At 38.2% G+C, this 23,530-nt stretch overlaps 1 protein-coding gene, 1 non-coding gene and 1 pseudogene across 2 annotated transcripts; 1 reads left to right on the top strand and 2 right to left on the bottom strand.

The window, feature by feature from the left end:
* Nucleotides 1-17,137: 17,137 nt before the first annotated feature.
* Nucleotides 17,138-19,378, bottom strand: LOC140861094 (uncharacterized). Its single transcript, XM_073264097.1, has 2 exons — nt 19,126-19,378; nt 17,138-19,017 (listed from the first exon to the last, which is right to left on the bottom strand). Exons 1-2 carry the CDS (start codon nt 19,376-19,378, stop codon nt 17,138-17,140), a joined length of 2,133 nt encoding a protein of 710 aa, XP_073120198.1.
* LOC140869882 (small nucleolar RNA R71) lies at nt 18,840-18,946 on the top strand. The gene has a single exon (XR_012146873.1). It is a non-coding gene; the product is annotated as a small nucleolar RNA R71 (small nucleolar RNA).
* A 1,866-nt stretch (nt 19,379-21,244) lies between the features above and the next one.
* On the bottom strand, nt 21,245-23,112 carry LOC140861093 (protein COFACTOR ASSEMBLY OF COMPLEX C SUBUNIT B CCB1, chloroplastic-like; annotated as a pseudogene).
* Nucleotides 23,113-23,530: the final 418 nt, after the last annotated feature.

The following is a 23,530-nucleotide window of genomic DNA, read 5'->3' as shown; positions in this document are numbered from 1 at the left end:
TAGAGATAAAATATGATTTTATATGTGAAATGAGATTTTATATATAAAATATGATTTTATCTTGTTTAAATTTGAATTGCCACTGCATGTTATCCAATAAATTAATTTTGAATTAAATGTTATTGGATAAGGATGATCGATTGCCATGACCAATTTTGTAGGTGTATGTTAGGAATTTACATTTTGTTTTTATTGTTGTTGGTTTTATTAATGGGCCTGGTTTATGGCCCGATATGAATGTCATATGTAATAAAAGTGGGCTTGGTTTATAGCCCGTTCCCACCCCTAAAAATGTATCCCTACTTGTCATTGTTATTTATTGTAAATACATTAGATTTAGTGGGAGATCAAGATTTGAAGACGGTGGGCCCAGCAGACAATAAAGAATGAAGAAATGTAAATTGGAAGCACATGTAATAGGATTGCATTGCATACTGCATATTACCTAGGATTGGACTAAGACCCGTGATTGGCAACCACGGGTCAATTAGAAATGGAATCGATCATCCTATATAATATTTGATATTATGATTGTATGCATGTTTAGACATAAATTGCGTGAATCCGGCAAGCATGCAATAAAATGAATATGATGAGACAAATATTTTTATAATTAAAAATTCCTCATTTTAAATATGATTTAAAATTTATATCAAGATAAATAAAGGAAATTTAAATTTGTTTAAATGTTCCCACCTTCCATCAACGGTCAATGTATGTGACGCTACCCGCGGATACGGTCCGGCTCATATTATTGGGGGGGCCCGTCCGTCGGAAAGCTGTACATTGGATCGACAAATGTTGTAAGTTGGGTGGAACTCCCATGGGATCGGCTCATATTATTGGGGGATCCACATGGCGACCGTCCATCACAACTTAATATTGATGGGTCATCTTGACATGTCACTTTAAACGGCGTCATATTATTGGGCCCTTATTGGACATGAGGTAAAAACATGGGGGTTGCTTTGGAAGCAATTGGGCTCTACCTTTTGAGAATTATGGTTGGCTGATATTATTCGGGACCATAAGTTTGTCAATTGGACTCCATGTTCTCACTAAGGAAAAAGTTTCCCGTTTTCACTAGAGGGTGGTGAAATCGTTAAAATAGTGGGAGTGAGATTCATAAAATTAAATTCTCCTATTTTATGTCTTAGTAAATTGTTAAACAATCATTGATATATGTCTGTTTTTCTTTTCAGTATTTCATACAATGAATTCGCGAAATCCATTATTCTCGATCCTCGAACAAAACAAGTTGACTGGCGCCAACTATACGGAATGGTTCCGGAAGTTGAAGATTGTCTTAACTTCGGAGAAAATGTTCTACGTGTTAGAGAAAGCACCTCCGAAGGAAGCACCAGCTGACATAAGTCCGGAGGAATTGGCCAAACTTGATGCATGGTGTGACCATGACATCAAGACCAAATGTTATATGCAAGCCTCGATGTCTGATGAACTCCAGAGGCGATTTGAGGACACGGTGAATGCTGCTGACATTCACGCGCAACTCAAGGAACTTTTTGGGGCTCAGTCGAGGGCTGAAAGGTTCGCTACTGTTAAGGAGTTGATGACGTGCCGCATGCGTGAAGGGACTTCGGTCCGTGATCATGGGGTACGAGTGATTTGGCTCATACAGAAGTTGGCGACCCTAGATTTGGTGTTGGAGCATGAACTCAATGTGGATTTATTGCTTCTGTCTCTTCCTTCTTCATTTGATGGATTTGTGATAAATTTTAATATGAACAAGATAGAGGCCACCCTTGAAGAGATGATCAATATGCTCGTTACATATGAATCCACACTTAAGAAGGATAAGCCAGCTTTCTTGGTGGGCTCCACATCTTCTGCGAAGAAGGGGCCAAGTATGAAGGGCAAGAAACGTTCTACCCCACCCAAGAAAGTTGAGCCCGAGAAGAAGCAAAAGACAAAGGCTTCAAACAATGGAAAATCCAAGGATGTTTGCCATTACTGCAAGAAGCCGGGTCATTGGAAGCGCAACTGCAAGGAATATCTTGAGCAGTTGGGAACTGCAAAGGGTATGTTCTATATTGAAATAAACATGTCACTTAATACAACTTCTTGGGTATTGGATACCGGATGTGGATCTCACATTTGCAATGATTTGCAGGTGATGACAAGAAGTCGCAGGCTTAGAATGGGTGAGACCCAGCTGAGGCTCGGGAATGGTTCCAGAGTTGAAGCTACGGCCATTGGAGATGTTTGTTTGACTTTGCAGAACGGTTTTAAATTATTGTTAAGAGATGTTTTATTTGTGCCAGATTTAATTAAAAACATTATTTCTATTTCTATGCTTGATAGAGATGGTTATTCTTGCAATTTTGTGAATGAGATTTGCAATATTTACAAGAATGAATGTTTAATTGGAAATGGACAACTTGAAAACGATCTATACAACTTAAAACTAAAAGACGTTCCAGTGAATTATGTTGATAAACCGGCGACAACAAACAAAAGGAAAATCGATAGTCAAAACCCGGCAAACCTTTGGCATGCTAGGCTAGGTCATATTTCCTCAAGGAGGATGAACAAGCTAGTGGGAGAGGGCATGTTTGATATGTCTGATATTAATTCTCTACCTACTTGTGAATCCTGCCTAAAAGGAAAAATGACTAAATCTCCTTTTAAGGGGAAACCTGAGCGTAGTCAGAATCTGTTGGATTTGATCCACACAGATGTTTGTGGTCCATTTAGAGTAGGGACTCAACATGGCCACACCTACTTCATTACCTTTACTGATGATTATTCAAGGTATGGGTATTTATATTTAATGAAATATAAGTCTGAAGCATTTGAAAAGTTCAAAGAATTCAAGGCTGAAGTAGAAAACAAGCTAGGTAAAAGTATTAAAGCACTTCGATCGGATCGAGGTGGAGAATACTTGAGTACCGAGTTTTTGGACTATCTAAAAGAGAATGGGATTCTCTCTCAGTGGACTTCTCCTATGACACCACAGCTTAATGGTGTATCGGAGCGTCGTAATCGAACTTTGTTGGACATGGTTCGATCTATGATGAGCTTCACTGAGCTTCCACCTTCGTTTTGGGGCTATGCGCTTGAAACGGCGGTATTGTTGTTGAACAACGTCCACACTAAAGCAGTGGACAAAACACCATACGAGTTATGGAATGGCAAAACTCCTAAGTATTCGTACTTGAGGATTTGGGGATGTCCTGCTTACGTGAAGCGGACAGTGGGAGATAAGTTGGATAGTCGATCCAGCTTATGTTATTTTGTAGGGTATCCGAAGAATTCAATCGGATATTATTTCTATTATCCTGCTGAAACAAAGGTGTTTGTTTCTAGGAATGCCACCTTCTTGGAGAAGGAATTCTTATTGGATAAGAAAGGCGAGATGATGGAACTCGAAGAAGTTCGAGAAGAACCCGAAATACAAAATAACGATCCTACACCTCAGGAACCATTGCTGGACACGCCTGCACCTAGAAGATCCGAAAGGACTTCTAGACCTCCAGTTCGATATGGTCTTCTTCTTGAAGGGGATCAAGATGAACCCGACATTGGATGTGATCCAAGAAACTTCAAGGAAGCAATTTCTGATGCGGATTCGAATTTATGGCTTGAAGCTATGCAGTCAGAATTGGATTCGATGCATACAAACCAAGTTTGGTCTTTAGTAGATCCTCCCGATGGAATTGTTCCGATAGGATGTAAATGGATCTACAAAAGAAAGCTTGGGCCTGATGGTAAGGTATTGACCTACAAGGCGCGATTGGTGGCTAAAGGTTATACTCAAAGGCAAGGAGTTGACTATGACGAAACCTTTTCACCAGTTGCAATGTTCAAGTCCATAAGAATCCTAATTGCCATAGCTGCATGGTATGACTATGAGATATGGCAAATGGATGTGAAGACTGCTTTTCTTAATGGAGACATTAAGGAGGAAATCTATATGAAGCAGCCTGAGGGGTACACATCCATGGGAAGCGAGCATAAGGTATGCAAGCTTCAGAGATCAATTTATGGTCTAAAACAAGCATCAAGAAGTTGGAACCAGAAATTTGATGAAACAATAAAAGATTTTGGTTTCATCAAGAACCCGGAGGAACCTTGCGTGTACAAGAAAGTAGTTAAGGATGCGGTGACATTCTTAGTACTTTATGTTGATGACATCCTACTCATTGGGAATGATGTAGGGATGTTGCAGTCAACAAAGATATGGTTATCAGGTAGATTTTCGATGAAGGATTTGGGAGAGGCATCCTACATTCTTGGGATACAGATCTATAGAGATAGGTCTAAGAGAATGATAGAACTCACTCAATCAACCTACATCGATACCATATTGAAACGGTTTTCAATGGATGGGTCCAAAAGAGGACATCTACCCATGTGTCATGGAGTTTCTCTATCCAAGTCTATGTGTCCCAAGACTGATGAAGAGATAGAGAATATGACACATGTACCATATGCGTCAGCTATAGGTAGTATCATGTATGGGATGATATCTACCAGACCGGATGTAGCATTTGCTCTGAGTGTCACGAGCAGATATCAGTCTAATCCTGGTCAAATGCATTGGAAAGCCGTGAAGGACATTCTTAAGTACTTGCGAAGAACTAAGAATATGTTCATGGTTTATGGAGGACGAGAACTCAAATTGGAAGGCTATACCGACTCTAGCTTCCAAAGTGATGTGGATGACTCGAAGTCAACCTCTGGATTTGTGTTCATGCTCAATGGCGGTGCTGTCTCTTGGAAGAGTTCCAAGCAGGACACCACAGCGGATTCCACCACTGAGGCTGAATACATTGCAGCATCAGCTGCTGCTAAAGAGGCCGTTTGGATGAGGAAGTTCGTCCAAGAGTTGGGCGTCATTCCTGAATTTGTTGGTCCAGTCCCGGTGTACTGTGACAACACGGGTGCCGTTGCTCAAGCAAAGGAACCAAGGTCTCATCAAAGATCCAAACACGTACTGAGGAAATACCACATAATCCGGGAGATTGTGGAAAGAGGAGACATCATTGTCGAACGAGTGGCCTCTGCAGACAATATCGCTGATCCGCTTACTAAGCCCTTGCCAGGACCATTGTTTGACAAACATCGCGAAGCAATGGGTCTACTTAGTATGACTAGTTGGCTATAGGGCAAGTGGGAGATTGTAAGAGTGGGTGCCCAGTGAGCCAACTGTGTGGCTATGGGCTTTGATGACTCTTTGTATAAACAATCTTTTGTTTAATATTATTTACACTTTTATGGCAATGACTTTATATTACTTCATATTGTTATATTGTGATATACTATTGTTGTTTTGATAAAGACCTTGAATATACTATAGTGTATGTAAGATGTGGTAGAACATGGAGATGTCTATCATGAAATACATCTTATAGTCACCGTATATTCTAAAAACCGTTCCTAGTCGATTGAGCCGTCCGATAATAAGGATAAGGATCGCTCGAGTTTGAGACTAGCATTTGCGATGCGGAGTACCACGTTTCATTGGTAGGGAACATGGAGATGTTCGAAGCATGCAAATGGATATTCATAGGATGAATAATCGAACTACCCTATCCGGACTTTCCAAGTGGTTATCACTTATCGAGTGGATAAAGTCCGCGGTTTTGGTTGTACACCATTAGTCCTTACGACTTGAAACATCATGGAGACTCTATATGCTAGTGCTGTGCTTTGACTCGTTTACCGACTCTATGGGGGTCATCAGGTGTCGAGATTGGGTACAGTTACGACACATATAGGAGTCAATGCATTGTTGTCAAGGATTCACCACATACTTGCGAGTGTGGATATCCTATGCGATCTGAGGAGATATTAGTGTGACAAATCTCTGGCCAGAGTACTTGATGTGATTTAAGAAATGGTTTCTTAGTATCACATGCGATGTCACTAATTTGATCTTCAAGATGTATTGCATAGTTATCGAATCTTGAGCGACTCTCGATATACCAATGGTTGTTGATTCGATCGGGATATATGGATGAATGGACCGTACTGTACGCTAACCAAAATCTACTGGTTCTTGTAGGCACTATCAGTGATACCTAGGGAATCATGGGGCGATGTTGCTAGGCGCTTTACCTTGATTCGTTGGGCAAGTCGAAAGTGTTGTTCCGAGTCACAAGGAGTTGTGAGCCCACGGCTAGCTGTATCCCTGAACCATTGAGGGTCACACAGTGTAATGGAGTTTTAATCCCCGTTGAGATAGTTAAATTTAAAGAGTTAAATTTAATGAACTAAGGAGTTGGACTTCTTAAATAAGAGTAAGGGAGTAGGATTTCCTAAAATGACATAGGGATGGGCATTTTTGGAAACCACTGAATTCGGATTCAGGAAAATTTATTTTGACTTTAAAATGTGCAGAAATGGTTTCTGTGCACATTGGTGAAATCGGTTCATCAATCGGAGTCACGATGAATTTTATATTAATTTCTGAACGTGCGGGCTTTGCTTGTCGGGCACTAGCTTATGACTAATGGGCCCTAAGGTGTTAGTGGCCTGCATTATAAATAAGTTATTGCAGTACAGAAATTACACACAACAGGTCATTATTTTGAGAGACAAAATTTTCGAACCCTAGCTCTCACTCTAATATTTTCGGCCGCCCCCCCTTTGCTCTGTCAGAGAAAATTCCGGTCTTTGATTTTGAATTGCAGTCAGGAATAACGAATCAGATTCGTTTAATCTCTTCGCAGAAAAACTTCTGACAGATTTTCTAGTGCAATCTGTCAGAGGGATTTAAACCTCATTCGTGGACCTGATTGAAGGAGTTCATCAGTTCCTGGGAGATACAAGAAGCGCAGAGAAATCTGTGTGGTGTCCATTAATCTCGCTTCGAGATTGAAGGTAAAATTTAATTAATTGTTATTTGAATTTTACACACACAATAATTTAATCGTTGAATGGTTGATACCCACACCATGGAATTGTTCCATGATAAAATTTTTAAACTTCCGCTGCACCGGGTATCAATCGTGATTGATCTGACCGCCAGTTTTTTTCCAACAGGCCCACCTTTTGTTGGGTTGAAAAAATTTCAATCCAATCCACTTAAATTGTGTGGCGGGCCGGGCCAACCCGACGGGCCTAACCCAAATTGACGGCGCTAGTCATGGGTTTATTTAACCCTCATTTATTCATGACTCAGTCCTTTCTAGACAACATTAGGTAAGTTTAATAAAAAAATCAACCAAACAAGAGATTAACACCACAATCCACCACAATCCTAGCTAATATTTGGTACCAAAAAGGGCCTATATATTTTGACTTTCTATTACTAGGTCATATTCGGAAAACAAGTGAAAAAACTTGCTAATTTTTCAAATAATTCATTAATTTTCATGACGTTGCTAATGAAATAGATGATCTACTTATATCTTATTTTTTTAAAAAAAATTTACAATGAGGTTAAGTTTTGTTTTACCTTGAATTTGAATATATATCAATTTTATAGGGAGATGTGTTTATCCAACACATCAAAAGAGCGTGAAGATTTAATTATATCTTACGCGAGATCTACTTTTGGATAACAATTAAATTTGAAATCTCAACGGACCTATTTGCATCAAATGTGGGATCTAAAGGGATGCATGTATAGTTGAGGTTGACCAATTAGATGACCATCCCTTATCAAATTCATGAGGTTGTATTTAACGATTATTTACTTTTGAAAAAATGATTAGAGTCTAATTGTTTGAAATTAATGGATTCAAAATATAATATATATAGTTGTCATTTTTTTTCAAAATGCAAATGAAAATACATTGAAATATGGGAAAGTTTGAAATATATAAAATCTATGATGTATTATTAAAAAAAATGCACCACATAACAATTATCTTGGTATGATCACTTCAAATCTTATTTGAGTGAGTAATTTAAAAACCACTCATTTCAAATCCTTCAACTTAAGTAGAACATAATAAAATTCTAAAAAATTTATATAATTTCTGAAAATATTTAAATTGTATATCAAAATATTATTAACTCATCCCGACTCTATCATGCTCGTTTTAGCGAAGTTTAAACTTTCACTTGGATATGCCATCTTCTTTTATTTTTTAACACAATTAATAATTTAACGAATTGCCGAATGTTATAAATTAATTGACGAGACAACTCGAATATTGAAACCAAGCATTAATTTTAAAATAAGATATTTTAAAAGGGATAGGGTTGTCACTTAGTATGTGATTATGGTCATGTTCTTTGTTTGAGCACGTCACATGTGTATGTTGATCCCTTGTCTATTCTTTGTGTATATATAATGTCTATTTGCTATTTGGTTAGGGCATTAACCAATGGATATATGTTAGATGTGTCCCCAAACAAACTAACGCACACACATTTAAAATATAATATTTGTTTCACGATAAAATGACATGTGCATGTACACAAACATATATGCATATGTGTTAATATGGGATAATTTCCAATTTGGTTCCACATTTTAGACCCCCTTCCTGATTTGGTCCTCCATTGTTTCATTGACCCAATTCAGTCCTTCAATTTTCACAGTTTTTCCGCAAATTGGTCCATCCGTCCATTTAAACGTCAAAATTAACAGGGTTGACCTGCTAAGCTCATTCAAGTATTACTTTTGACTTCTTCAACCGGCCTTCATCTATTTATTTTTCCCCAAAACGATGTAAACCCTGAATCAAGAACGAAATTGATCCCTCGAATTTGTCTGTGGAGCCAAATACCTCAACCAACCAGCAGCTCATCAAACAGCATACACAGATTTTTTGAAGCGCTGACAGGGGCAAAACAACAAGCACTTGGCGGACAGAAAGTAGAAGACCCGTCCAGTAGCAATGTAGCACTCCAAGCCAGCTCCAAATCCAACCAAAAACAACACAAAACAGCCAACAACCACCCCTCTACCTGTTTGATCGTCACTGATCGGCAAAATCGGTGTGATATAAATCTACTGGCAAGCGTACCAGGTTAAGTAATAGTAAAGTGGACAGAGAGTCCAAGTATCGATCCCACAGGGACTGTTGTCAATTCTTAAGAATTAATTATTTTACTTAATCTAGACAAAATCATAAAATTCAATTTGATTTAAATAAAATAAAAACTGCTTAAGAAATAAGAATAAAAATAACTAAAAATAAAAATAATTAAAACAAAGAAAACCAAGACACACGTAGGTATCGAACAAATCATGTAACATGTAGTCGATTCAGACATCAGATTTAATCTTAATTCACGGGAATTCTCCTAATTTGTTCAAATGACTATTTCTAGAACAATCAAACTTATTTAAATATTGATAAACTAATCTTTCATAATTTTAATCAAATTTGAATGCATTAAATATTTATGAAAATTCAGTTTACACCCAAACCGCACACTGAAACCGAATTCTATTTCTAGTCGGTTTTACAATATGTTAATTATCAGAGTGATCAAAATAAATACCTCCTCTGTCGACTTGGAATCGATTAACATGCAAGCAAACAGTTGATCAGACTATTCACAAGACAAATATAAATCTGGCAATCAATAAAATAAAATCAACTCTGAAAAATCCCAAAAAAACATCCAAGTTTTCTACATAAATTTGTTCGGCCCAATCACGCCATCTTGGTTGAAATAAACTACTCAATAATTAAAAACAATAATTCAAAAATAAAAATAAGAAGAAGAAAAGAAAATAGAAATCTTCTCTCCCAAGCCTTGTAGCCGCCTCCGTTGCGTTCTCTGCGTTCTGAAACTTCCGAACCCTCAAAAAATATGTTATATCTTGTATATATATGATCCGAAATGCCTACCAGTTAATTTCTTTCACAAAATAGGACTTTTCGGAACAAAACTGACCCCGAAAAATGGGCGCGCGCGGAATAGGCCTCGCGCACGCGCAAAAGTAAAAAAACAGAGGTCTGAACATGCAACTCATGCGCGCGCGAGCTTAATTCTCTCGCGCACGCTGATCGAGCTTTACTTGCACTATGAATCTCAGAAAATAATTGTATCTCGCAAGCTCGAGATAATCGCAAGTGCATGATACAAATTATAATATAATATGTGAATATGAGTATCGTCCACAGGGACTAGTGCACAATTTCTACCTAAATACTAATCCTTATTTCACTTTTACGAAAAATGAGTATTGTTTTTATTAACTAATTAATGACAAGAGAATTAATAAACTCAGAAATAAATAAAAATCTAGAATTGAATCAATCTTAGTGAATTAAATTCAAATGATGGAGATAATGTTGAGATTGTCGGGTCACCTTCCCCTAGTCGACTCTGAAAATTGCTTCCAACAACCAATTCACGTTTTTGACAAGATTCCCTAATTCATTAACATACTCTTTCAAGTTATGCTAAACTAATTCGATGCTATGAAATAATCAAATGTCTTCAATTATTTATCATAGATGATTGCATTCACAACTTGTGGAATCCCTTAGCTTTCGACCTACTGGACTATCACTATCAACATGTACCCAATTTCATATGTCTATGTAAATTGTAGATCCATGAATCATGCTATTTGTTCCTATCATGAAATATTCTTTCGAAATAAAACATGATATAAAAATATTGAGAGAGTTAGCTACGCTCCAACAATGCAAAACAAATCATTAGCATAATTAAGCATTCATTAGAAGTCAAAAACCAATATTCGTGAGTCGACAACTGGGGTCGGATCCCCTAAATCTCAACACAAGAAGTTTAGCTACAAATAAAACTCATAACTAACATCAAAATGTTTTTTCCAAACAAAAATAACAGAAAAGAATTTAAGAAGAAGAGGAGAAATTGCTTCACGATTGTTCTTCACTCCTTCCGCTCCGTTTCTCCAGTTTCTGATATTTTAGCCGCCAAGAGATGTGCCAAAAAAAATCCCTTAAATTCTAAAAATCAATCCCTATTTATCTCCAAGAGTCCTTGCTTTGAAATTTTCCTTTTTTTACTCAACGACCTGCGCCATGGCCTAAGAATGTCACGCTTTGGCGCAGGATATGGCAGGCTATAGCGTGAAAATCTCTGCCTCCAGCTTTAACACAGCACTTTTCGAGCTCCGTCTTCCGTCTTTTTCCTACAAAACAACTTAAACGCATGAGTGCATACTATAAGGCTTGAAAACTCGAATTTTAAACGGAAACACGAAACAAACCACAAATCACATGGTCAATGGAATCCAAAATAATCTAAATTAGCATGCATTTTTGGGTTCTATCAACCCCCTCATACTAGCCTTTTGCTTGCCCCGAGCAAAATAGGTTAAAGCCAAAATACAAACTTGCAGTTCAAAATTACATAATTTTTTTTTTCCGAAAAGCCTCAGAGAGTGACAGCGAACATTTTCTTTTTCTTTTCAAATTAAACTCAAGCAATGCATCCCTACAAAGTTCTCACATTACACCCTTGAGAGAAAAGTAGACGTGTGTATGTGATATTGATCCTAATGTCATGTATTTCGTGCTAATCCAGTTGCCCCAGATGGCTAAAGTGACATGTCAACACAAGTATAGTTTTCACACGCATCTCTTCAACCGTCACTGACTGAACACAAGTGATTATTTGGCTTGGGGTATGAGATATAAAAGATTGGAAAAATATGCACAATGAAGAGGGTACATCATCCATTATTTAACACAATCAAATTTTTCATCCGATATCCTCTACACCTTACATTCCCACCTTTTTGCCTCGAATTCAATTCCGAATTCATTAATTTCATTAGGCCGCCCCTCACCTTACTTTCTCCATCCTCTGTTTCTTTTTGCAAGAAACCATCACTGTACTCCATCGGATATAGATTTGGTTTGGGACAGGAGTAAAAGAGAAAATAGCCAAAGACATTTATCAAATGGAGTTTAATGATTATGCAGGGTACACTCCATTATTTTTCAACTAAGCTAACCAAGAAACTCAAGGATGGCTCTTTTTTTATATATTTTTTTTTTCATGAAAGACTCAGGAGTTTAAACGGCTTCAACACATTTATTTGGCAATATCAGTCAGCTAAGTTTCGAGAATGCATGCTTGATTTCTGCAAGTATCTAATGTCACAAGAGCTTCTCCAGTTTAACGGTTCATCACACTCCACACACTTCATTATTCACAACAATTCGTGCAAAAGGAGGTGCACTCTCTACTCGTGGGTTTCATGATTCAAAATTTCAAGGATGCTAGTCTGTAAATTACCAATACTTTCAAAATAAATTCGCATCAACCCAACATCATCACTGGCTTCTCTTTTTTTTTTTTCTCTACTAAACACATAACAAACTAAGCAACAGAGACAACTAAACAAAATGAACTAAACGCAGAAAAATAATCAACACAAACAACTAACACAAACGCACGACGAGTCCCCCTCATACTAAGATTCTGCAGTGTCCTCACTGTGATCGAACTAAAACACAAGAACGAGAAACCAAAAAAAAAAAACAGAAAGAAAAATAAAAGCAAAACTCCCCTGGCGGTGGATCAATCCTCCTCCTCTTCTTAGTGTTCTAGTGGTGGGATGCATTCTTCATCAGTGTGTGGTGCTCCCAATGCAGATGGGTGAGCAAATGGCGGTGGGTACGGTGGTGGATGCGGGTACCGTGAAGCATCAAAACCAAAGTGGGTGACAATTTCACGCGTCATAGACTCAGTGGATATCATATACTGGGCATTGACCCGATCATATTCATTTCGATATGCCTGATATGCATCCTGACGTGCAATCCATGCACAAATATCATCCACCTTCTCATTGTTCGTCTTCTTCTTCGGAGGTTGAGGTGGCTCGGAACTGGAGCTCGCTCCAGTTCTAAGCTTGGCTTGATTGTCCTTCATCCTCTCATATATCTTCTCGTCGATGTCCTGTAGCAGTTGGATCCATTCATCATCCACACCCGTGTCAACATTGGCCAAAGCGCACAACTCTGTAATGATAGTTGGGAAAAATAGCTTCGATTTTGGGTTGTTGGCGCATTGTAGAATCTGGCTTGAGATAATGCGGCCAACATTGATTGGTATTCCCTTCATAATTTCGAACAACAGAACTGCCCGGTCCATATGAACTTCGCTAACATGGGACACGGGCATCAACCGGCGAACCAAAAAAACATACCACAATGACGGCTTAATCTTAAGATACATGGCCTTAAAATTCAAAAATTTGACGGGATCACTCCACATTACCCCATCATGAGCTAAATCCCGCATAATCGCCATATAATCCGGTTCCGCACAAAGTGCGTCATACTCAATCGTATCAACTGAGGGCAATCCAAACAACTCGTTAATCTTTGCCTCTCCATAATTCACCCACTTTCCTCTCACAAACACCGTCCGTTCCTTGCCCTCTTTAGCATTGGCATAGAACTCCCGGACCAATGGTATAACTCCCGCTTTCGGTTGAGCACAAAACAAGTTCCAATTTCTATCTTCTATGATATCATGAATATAACACCCTATCCCAGAATTTGTAGACAAATGAAAGCCCCTCTCGGGCCATAGAGTACGATTAATATTAGAATGATCATACCGGTTCTTGGCCTCTTGGGAAACAAACTTACCCGCGATAACTGATGAAGAAGATGATGAAGAACCCCCAACCTTAGCTCTTTTTGGTCCCATGAAGAAATTGAAGCTTGGAGTCTCGAAATTTGACCTTCCGCACCGTTCTAGACTTCTAGGAGTGAGACGAGGCGTTAGGTAATGACGCTTGGAGCTTCCTCACCGATCGAAACCTGAGAATTTGAGAGATTTGGGCGTGAATCGATGGATTTTTAAGATGGGGAGGGGCTTAGGGTTCGAACAAAAGGGAGAAATTAAGAGAGAGGTGAGTGAAAGTGAAAGGGGGGTCTGCGTTTTTCAATCCGCCGATCTGTCGCGCCGCGGCGTGATGAAGTTCATGCTATAGCGTGACTTAAAAAAAATGGAATCCCGAACTTTTCATGCTATAGCGCAGGAAACATCATGCTATAGCGTGAATGAAAAAAACTCAAACCAGTGAAATTCATGCCCTGGCGGATGAAGTATCCCGCCTAGGCGTGCTCCGGGCCCTTCAATTTTTTTTTTTTTTAGCAAATTAAAAATAAAAACGACACAAAACGGTAATAAAAGGTTCAACTGAAATAACAAACAGGGGATGAAGAGATAGTTCTCAATTTATAGTCTAGAGCTTGACTTTGTCAGAATTAGATTTATGCGGTCTCTGACTGGAACACAGTTGTTCCAACTTTCGGCTCAAAGTGCTCGCCCATGTAGTGCTTCAGGCGTTGAGCATTGACAGTGAACTTATTCTCTTTGGAGTCGATCAGCATAATTGCTCCGGAAGGGTAGGTTTTTTTAATGACAAATGGTCCAGACCATCGCGATTTTAGCTTGCCTGGAAACAACCTCAACCTTGAGTTAAAAAGCAATACCGCGTCTCCCTCTTTGAATTCTCTTTGCATGATGCGCTTGTCATTACTTCTTTTCGTGCGTTCTTTATAGGATAGCACCAGATCATATGCTTTATCACGGAATTCTTCCAGCTGGGCCAACTCTAAGAGTCTCTTTTCACCTGCAGCTACAAAATCAAAATTTAGTGATTTAATCGCCCAATATGCTCTATGCTCCAATTCAACAGGCAGATGACATGATTTACCAAAAAGTAACCTATAAGGTGTAGTGCCTATAGGTGTCTTGAAAGCAGTGCGATATGCCCATAGGGCGTCATCTAACCTGACAGACCAATCTTTTCTACTTGTGTTCACCGTTTTTTCCAAAATTCTTTTTATTTCACGGTTTGACACTTCCACTTGCCCACTAGTCTGGGGATGGTACGGAGTAGAGATCTTGTGCGTGACACCATATTTTGCCAAAAGTTTTTCAAATAATTTGTTGCAAAAATGTGTCCCACCATCACTAATGATCGCCCGTGGTGTGCCAAAGCGATTAAAAATGTTTTTTTTTTAAATTTCAACACCACATGAGCATCATTAGTTGCACAAGGTTCTGCTTCGACCCATTTTGACACATAGTCAACCGCCACCAAAATATATTTTTTCAAGAAAGATGTGGGAAACGGCCCCATAAAATCTATGCCCCATACATCAAATACCTCGCATTCCATAATATTGTTTAAAGGCATTTCATTGCGATTAGAGATGTTACCTGTGCGCTGACACCGATCACATGCAATAACATATGCACGAGCATCCCTAAAAACAGCAGGCCAATAAAAACCAGATTCTAATACCTTTGCCGCTGTTTTTGTCGGTCCAAAGTGACCGCCAACCTCTCGATCGTGGCAGTGGCTCAAGATTGGTTGTATCTCTTCTTCTGGCACACATCGCCGTATCATGGAATCTGCACAGATCTTAAACAAAAATGGTTCCTCCCAAAAATAATATTTCACATCAAATAAAAATTTCTTTCGTTGGTGAAATGTCATATTTGGTGGAAGTGTGTCTGTCACCAGATAATTAGCAAAATTCGCATACCATGGGCAATCTTTTAATGAAAACAATTGTTCATCCGGAAACCAATCATCAGTATCACCATTTTTTTTCCCCCGTGTCCTCACTGACACACTCAAGCCTAGAAAGGTGATCTGCCACTACGTTCTCTACCCCCTTCTTATCTTTTATTTCCAGATCAAATTCTTGCAACAGTAATATCCACCTAATCAATCTAGGCTTAGCATCCTTTTTGGCAAGTAAATATTTCAGTGCCGAGTGATCGGTGCACACAACAACTTTAGATAAAACAAGGTAGGAGTGAAACTTATCAAACGCGAATACTATAGCGAGTAATTCTTTTTCAGTTGTTGCATAATTCAATTGAGCTTCATCTAAAGTCTTACTCGCATAGTATATAGTATGGAATACCCTGTTTTTCCTCTGACCCAAAACAGCACCTACCGCCGTATCACTAGCATCACACATTACCTCGAATGGAAGATCCCAATCAGGAGCTACCAACACAGGAGCTGTCACCAGTCGCTCCTTCAAGATCTCAAATGCCTGCACACAATTATAATTAAAGTCAAACGGTATATCTTTCATTAGTAAAGAGGATAGGGGCTTAGCAATTTTAGAAAAATCCTTGATAAAACGCCGGTAGAAACCAGCGTGCCCTAAGAAACTTCTCACTCCTTTAATAGATGTTGGTGGAGGTAGATTTTTTATGACTTCCACTTTTGCTTTATCCACCTCCATTCCCTGTTCAGAAATTTTGTGCCCAAGCACAATGCCTTCCTGTACCATAAAATGACACTTTTCCCAATTCAAAACCAAGTTAGTTTCCTCACATCGTAATAGCACCAAATGCAAATTTTTCAGACAATCATCAAAAGAAGATCCAAAAATAGAAAAGTCATCCATAAATATCTCTAGGAAATTCTCTGTCTATTCATGAAAAATAGCAGTCATACATCTTTGAAAAGTGGCGGGTGCATTACACAATCCAAATGGCATCCGCCTATACGCAAAGGTACCATAAGGGCAAGTGAAAGTTGTTTTCTCTTGGTCTTCTGGTGCAATCATGATTTGATTATATCCCGAATACCCATCTAGAAAACAATAAAATTCATGACCCGACAATCGCTCAAGCATTTGATCAATGAAGGGGAGGGGAAAATGGTCCTTACGGGTGGCGTCATTCAAATTCCTATAATCAATGCACACACGCCAACCCGTAACCGTTCTAGTGGGTATCAACTCATTTTTGTCATTTTTTATCACAGTTATACCACCTTTTTAGGAACACACTGTATAGGACTCACCCATGCGCTGTCAAAAATAGGATAGATGATACCTACGTCCAAGAGTTTAATGGTTTCATCTTTTACTACCTCTTGCATTTTCGGGTTCAGCCTCCGCTGAGGTTGAACCACAGAAGAGTACTTATCCTCCATCAAAATTTTGTGCATGCAAATCGATGGATTGATTCCCTTAATGTCAGCCACTTTCCATGTGAAGGCTCTCTTATGCTCCTTTAAGATGTGTACCAACTTTTCCTCCATCACACCTGTAAGACAAGAAGAAATAATAACAGGTAAATTATTATCATTACCCAAATAAACATATTTTAGATGTGAAGGTAAAGGTTTGAGTTCTAGAGTAGGTGGTGCATCTATGCTTGGTTGTTGAAGGACTAAATCCTGCCTATCTCCCAATTCTTCGAGTCTGAATCACACTTGCTTCTTCAATTGAGGATTAGCAGTAAAATATGCAATGATATTTTTTCTCTCTTCATCAAAGTCATCCTCACATCCATCATTTATAAGTGCAACTTCTAAATGGTCTTTTAACTCATCCTGCACAAAATTATGAACAAGTGAATCCAATGCATCAATTATAAAACAATCATTATTGTCCAGTGTGTGCTTTAGTGCATTAAAAACATCAAAAGTGATTTCCTCCTCTCCTACTCTCAATAACAACTTCCCTTTTTGCACGTCAATTAGGGCTTTTCCAGTTGCCAGAAAAGGTCTGCCCAAGATCAATGGCATATCCAGGTCCTCCTCCATGTCAAGCACCAAAAAATCTACTGAGAAAATAAATTTGTCCACTTTAACCAGCACATCTTCAATTATTCCTCGTGGATAATTTATGGATCTATCTGCCAGTTGCAGAGAAACTCTTATAGGCTTTGGTTCTCTCATTCCAAGCTTCCTAAACATAGAAAATGGCATCAAGTTAATGTTGACACCCAAATCACAAAGAGCCTTATGAAAAACCACATCACCAATCATGCAAGGGATAGAAAAACTCCCTGGATCTTTCAACTTTGGTGGAATTTTGTTTTGCACTAATGCAGAACAATTTTCAGTTAAGTTGACCATGGCATGCTCCTCTATTTTTCTCTTGATTGCTAAGATTTCCTTCAAAAATTTTGCATAACTAGGCATTTGCAACAATGCATCAGCAAAAGGTATATTAATATGTAACTTCTTAAACACCTCAAGAAATTTTGAAAATTGCGAATCAAGTTTCGCTTTCTTCAGTGCTGCAGGAAATGGAGGTGGAATAACAATATTAGATTTTGATGTGGGTGATTGTGTAGAGTCAGATGACTTACCTGTAGATGGCTCTTTCTCACCCTCCTTCTTTTTCTCTTCCTGCTCCAACTCCTTGGTTTCCAGTTTCTTCCCACTTCGCAACTCTACGGCCTTTACTTGCTCCTTTGGATTAGTCTCAGTGTCACTTGGCAAAGTTCCTGGCTCTCGATTTGACATCCTCTTTGCCAGCTGCCCTATATGATTTTCCAAACTTCTTATAGTTGCGTCTTGGTTCTTCATTCGAGTCTCAGTGGATGATATAAAATTTTGCATCATTTGCTCTAAACTGGACTTCTCCTCTTGAGGTTGCTTCACAGGATTTTGATTCTGATATGGCCTAGACTGATTGTTGTGACCACCCCAAGAAAAATTCGGATGTTTTCTCCACCCCGGATTATATGTATTTGAATACGGGTCAAACCTGGGGCAATTTTGGCTTCCCACGTGATTCACTGGTGCCTCATCCTGCACATAAAAAGGATTACCATCTTGACAATCTTTAGTGAAATGCTCACCTTGGCACCTATCGCAGAACACCTCCTGAATACGCATCGCAGAATTTCCTAAGCTCAATCCATCAATCTTCTTATTCATAGCCTCCAGTTGTGCTGTCATCGAAGTGAATGCGTCCACTTGATGAATTCCTGCTGATTTTCGCATCATGCTCCTCTCAGATTGAGGTTGATAGCTACTAGAGGCCATTTCCTCAAACAGTTCATAACCATCTTCCGGAGATTTCCGCAAAAGATTCCCACCTGCAGCTGCATCCAACATAGTACGATTTGCAGATAGTAAACCATAATAGAAAGTTTGTACCACAAGCCAATCATGCAACTGATGATGTGGGCATCGCCTTAGAATATCTTTGTAGCGCTCCCATGCTTCATACAACGACTCTTGTTTCCCTTGAGCAAACATAGTGATGTCGGTTCTCAGCTTCATGGACTTCGAGGGAGGAAAGTACTTAGTAAGGAACGCTTTAGCCAAATCTCCCCATGTTATGATAGAACCTGCAGGTAAACTATTCAACCACTATTTAGCTTTGTCTCTTAATGAAAAAGGAAATAAACGTAGACGAATAGCGTCATCAGAAACTCCCTGTTGTTTGAAAGTATCACAGATTTCCAAGAAGTTTTCAATATGAGCATTAGGATCATCAATGGTAGATCCACCGAATTGGACTGTGTTCTGGATCATCTGGATGATTGCCGGATTTATCTCATACTGATTTGCTGTCACTGTTGGTCTAACGATACTCGGTCGAACATCCTCAATAATGGGTATACCACAGTCCATCATGGATCTATACACAGGTGGATTATTAGCTTCGCCATCACCGTTATTGATGCGTGGTAGTTCGTTTTCTGCCATCTCAGCTCGTTGTTGGCTTCGTCTCTTTCGAAAGGTTCTCTCAATTTTTGGATCAAAGGGTACAAGTTCTGAGCGCAAGAATGGTAGCATGCACCACTAGAAAATCCTGCAAAGGTAAGATGGATAATTCATGAGAATATGAAGTGAAATTAAAGAAGATATCTAAGCAGAAAATTGTAAATCAAAAGTCCCCGGCAACGGCGCCAAAAACTTGATCGAGCTTTACTTGCACTATGAATCTCAGAAAATAATTGTATCTCGCAAGCTCGAGATAATCGCAAGTGCACGATGCAAATTATAATATAATATGTGAATATGAGTATCGTCCACAGGGACTAGTGCACAATTTCTACCTAAATAATAATCCTTATTTCACTTTTACGAAAAATGAGTATTGTTTTTATTAACTACTTAATGACAAGAGAATTAATAAACTCAAAAATAAATAAAAATCTAGAATTGAATCAATCTTAGTGAATTAAATTCAAATAATGGAGATAATGTTGAGATTGTCGGATCACCTTCCCCTAGTCGACTCTGAAAATTGCTTCCAACAACCAATTCACGTTTTTGACAAGATTCCCTAATTCATTAACATACTCTTTCAAGTTATGCTAAACTAATTCGATGCTATGAAATAATCAAATGTCTTCAATTATTTATCATAGATGATTGCATTCACAACTTGTGGAATTCCTTAGCTTTCGACCTACTTGACTATCACTATCAACATGTACCCAATTTCATATGTCTATGTAAATTGTAGATCCATGAATCATGCTATTTGTTCCTATCATGAAATTTTCTTTCGAAATAAAACATGATATAGAAATATTGAGAGAGTTAGCTACGCTCCAACATTGCAAAATAAATCAATAGCATAATTAAACATTCATTAGAAGTCAAAAACCAATATTCGTGAGTCGACAATTGGGGTCGGATCCCCTAAATCTCAACACAAGAAGTTTATCTACAAATAAAACTCATAACTAACATCAAAATGTTTTTTCCAAACAAAAATAACAGAAAAGAATATAAGAAGAAGAGGAGAAATTGCTTCACGATTGTTCTTCACTCCTTCCGCTCCGTTTCTCCAGTTTCTGATATTTTAGCCGCCAAGAGATATGCCAAAAAAAATCCCTTAAATTCTAAAAATCAATCCCTATTTATCTCCAAGAGTCCTTGCTTTGCAATTTTCCTTTTTTTACTCAACGACCTGCGCCATGGCCTAAGAATGTCACGCCATAGCGTGAAAAGTTCTGTTCTCTTTTTTCATTTTTTCCCAGTTCACGCTATGGCGCAGGATATGGCAGGCTATAGCGTGAAAATCTCTGCCTCCAGCTTTAACACAGCACTTTTCGAGCTCCGTCTTCCGTCTTTTTCCTACAAAACAACTTAAACGCATGAGTGCATACTATAAAGCTTGAAAACTCGAATTTTAAACCGAAACACGAAACAAATCACAAATCACATGGTCAATGGAACCCAAAATAATCTAACTTAGCATGCATTTTTGGGTTCTATCACGCGCAGTACAAATTTTCTGCGCCGAGCGACGATTTTAAAAAATTCATATCTCAAGATCTAGCCGTCTGATTGAGCTGAAATTTGGACAGCAGCTTCTAAACATCTTGAATTTATTCTGAACGGTGGAGATCGGATTTGGATCTCTGTAAAATTAAATTTGATTTTTTGACCAAAGCTGCTCCGTAATTACTCTTCAACAATTAATTTTCCTACAAAATTAACCGAGAGAGTGAAATACACACACATGCACTAAAAAACATAAACATACATAAAAACAATATGAATGCACACAAAATAAATATAAAAATAACACAAACTAATGCATACAAAATGCACTCATCAGTCACCTTGTACGATAATCTCTGACAAAGATCCATCATCGGCGACTATCATTTTCACCTTGATCTGCTCATTTCTCGACGCTTTTGTCCAATAATATGCGCCTATGTTGTATTACTATGTACAAGTTTTTGGAATCAAGGGATTTCAATTTTCATGTTTGAGTCGAATAAATGAGCAGCAGGGTGCAGTGCACTTACGCAAGGGGACTCAGAATTGTAAGCCAAAACCAATTGTTTTTGATGTCCGAAAGCGTTATTGTAAGAACAAGGGCAACACTTGCTAGGCTTACACAGGTGCAGAAAGTAAGCAGAGCACCCTGACCACGGCTTGGAGCCATCATTCCCTTGAATCTGAAAATGGCCAAAAATTTAGAAATAGTGTTCCTACAAACAAAAAAAATCAAGATGTCTTACATTATTGTTTCGCCCTTGTCCGCCACAGAAAAATATTTCGGGTAAAGAAAGAAAGAATTTCCCCTGCCAAGGTGGTTAGGCACCTTCTTCACCTCCCCTTCTCTAATAAATGTGTTATGTACAACATGTGGAGTCAAATACACTATCCACTGAACAACCATATATTTTAGCCTCTTTGGTTAAAAACTAAAGCATGTACGAGGGGCGGAAACATGATACCTTGGATTTGACAGAACGTTTGATGAGGGACCACAGACGGGAACTGAGATGATGAAGAGACCAAGAGAAGTGTAGTAACTGGGATGATGAATTGTTGATGATGAATTGTCAAGATGACATTGGAATGCTTGAAAATCACTTTGAGGGATGTTACAATATTATTGAAGTTCAAAGACATCAATAAAATGGAAAAAATGTCAAAGAAAACACAAAAATAAGTGACATAGTCCATAAAACATGCGCGCCCGCACTTTGTTCCACGCGCGCCCGCGTGTCCTTGCAATTTTGAAGATTGGGGACAGAACTTTATGCGCGCCCGCGCCTGTTTCGAATGTTTTCAAGATTTTCAGACAGAACATTATGCGCGCCCGCGCCTGTCTGTCGCGCGCCCGCGCATGCACTCTCTTTCACACAGTTTGATGTTTTGTGTGTGTGCGAGACTTTTTGATATTTTTGGCATTATTTTCCTATTTTGAGTCTTTTATTATATTAGGAAACTTTTAGGAGATATTATTATATCTTTAGATATATTTTGCGATATCTTTTATTATTTTGTAGTTGTATTATAAATACAACAAACCTTCATTATTGAAATATATTTTCAGATTTTGATATTGATCAATTAAAATTCTCTCTAAAATTTTTATTAAGCTTTTGCTTACCCAAAAATCAAACTTATCAAAGTTCTTCAACTTTGTGGCGTTTGTCGATTGATTATCCTCGTGGGTTGTCAGAAACAGGTTTTCTGAAGGTTTCGTTGTGATCAGTTGTTTTTTTCGTGATTGTTTGTTGCTAGTTTCAAGTAAACTAGAGGTGAATAATCCAAAACTTTTTACTTGTTTTCAAGATTGGGCAATTTCTTGATTTCTTTTGTAATTGGATTGAGGGTACAATTTTAATATAGTCGTGTTTGCCTTTCATACATTAAGAATTCATATTGTTTGGTATCAGAGTCAAGGTTTTGAATCAAGTAAGTATCTTATCTTCATATCTTTTCGTTCATCGTGTTCTTCGTTCTTCATCTTTCGTTCTTCATCTGAGTCTATTCTATTTCAAATTTCTAAGTCATTTCTGTGTCAATCTTGTCGCCCAAGTTTTCATGTCTTGTGCTACAAGTTATCTCGAAAAAAAGGGAAAAAATCGGTCCAAAAAAATAGAAAGATCGAAAAGATTCATAAAAAAAATATAGCAGAATCAAGGTAACTTGTGGTCAATTTTGTTGCTCTTATTCATCCTTGGGTGCAAGTCAAAATTTCAAATCCATAATTTCCGTCTTCTTGTTTTTGTCAATCTTCGAGATTCAATCTTCAAGTGTCTACAAGTATTGAACTTGTGAGTTTGATTTAATTCTACATAAAGCAAAAAGCCTGCATAAATTGAGTGAAAAAAAAGAGTGATTGAGTGAATTCTTTTGGAGTGTCTAGTGAGAATTTATGTGAGAATTTTTTTTTTTTACTAACGTTTTATTGCAGGTACAATGAGTTCTTCTAGCCAAAATTTTTCTCAAGGTCAAATGGATGAATTGACCAAGATGATGATGGCGGATTTGGGGCCAATACATGAGAATTTGGATAAGCTTGAAGTTAGTGGGGGTGGTAGTAAGAGTAAAAATAAAAAAATTGAAGAAGAGGATGATGGTGGTGAGGATGAA

This window comes from Henckelia pumila, chromosome 4, assembly GCF_033568475.1.
Source record: "Henckelia pumila isolate YLH828 chromosome 4, ASM3356847v2, whole genome shotgun sequence".
Classification (NCBI taxonomy): Eukaryota; Viridiplantae; Streptophyta; class Magnoliopsida; order Lamiales; family Gesneriaceae; genus Henckelia; species Henckelia pumila.
Note: the sequence above shows the minus strand (reverse complement) of the source record. Positions and strands in the feature narration are given on the sequence as shown.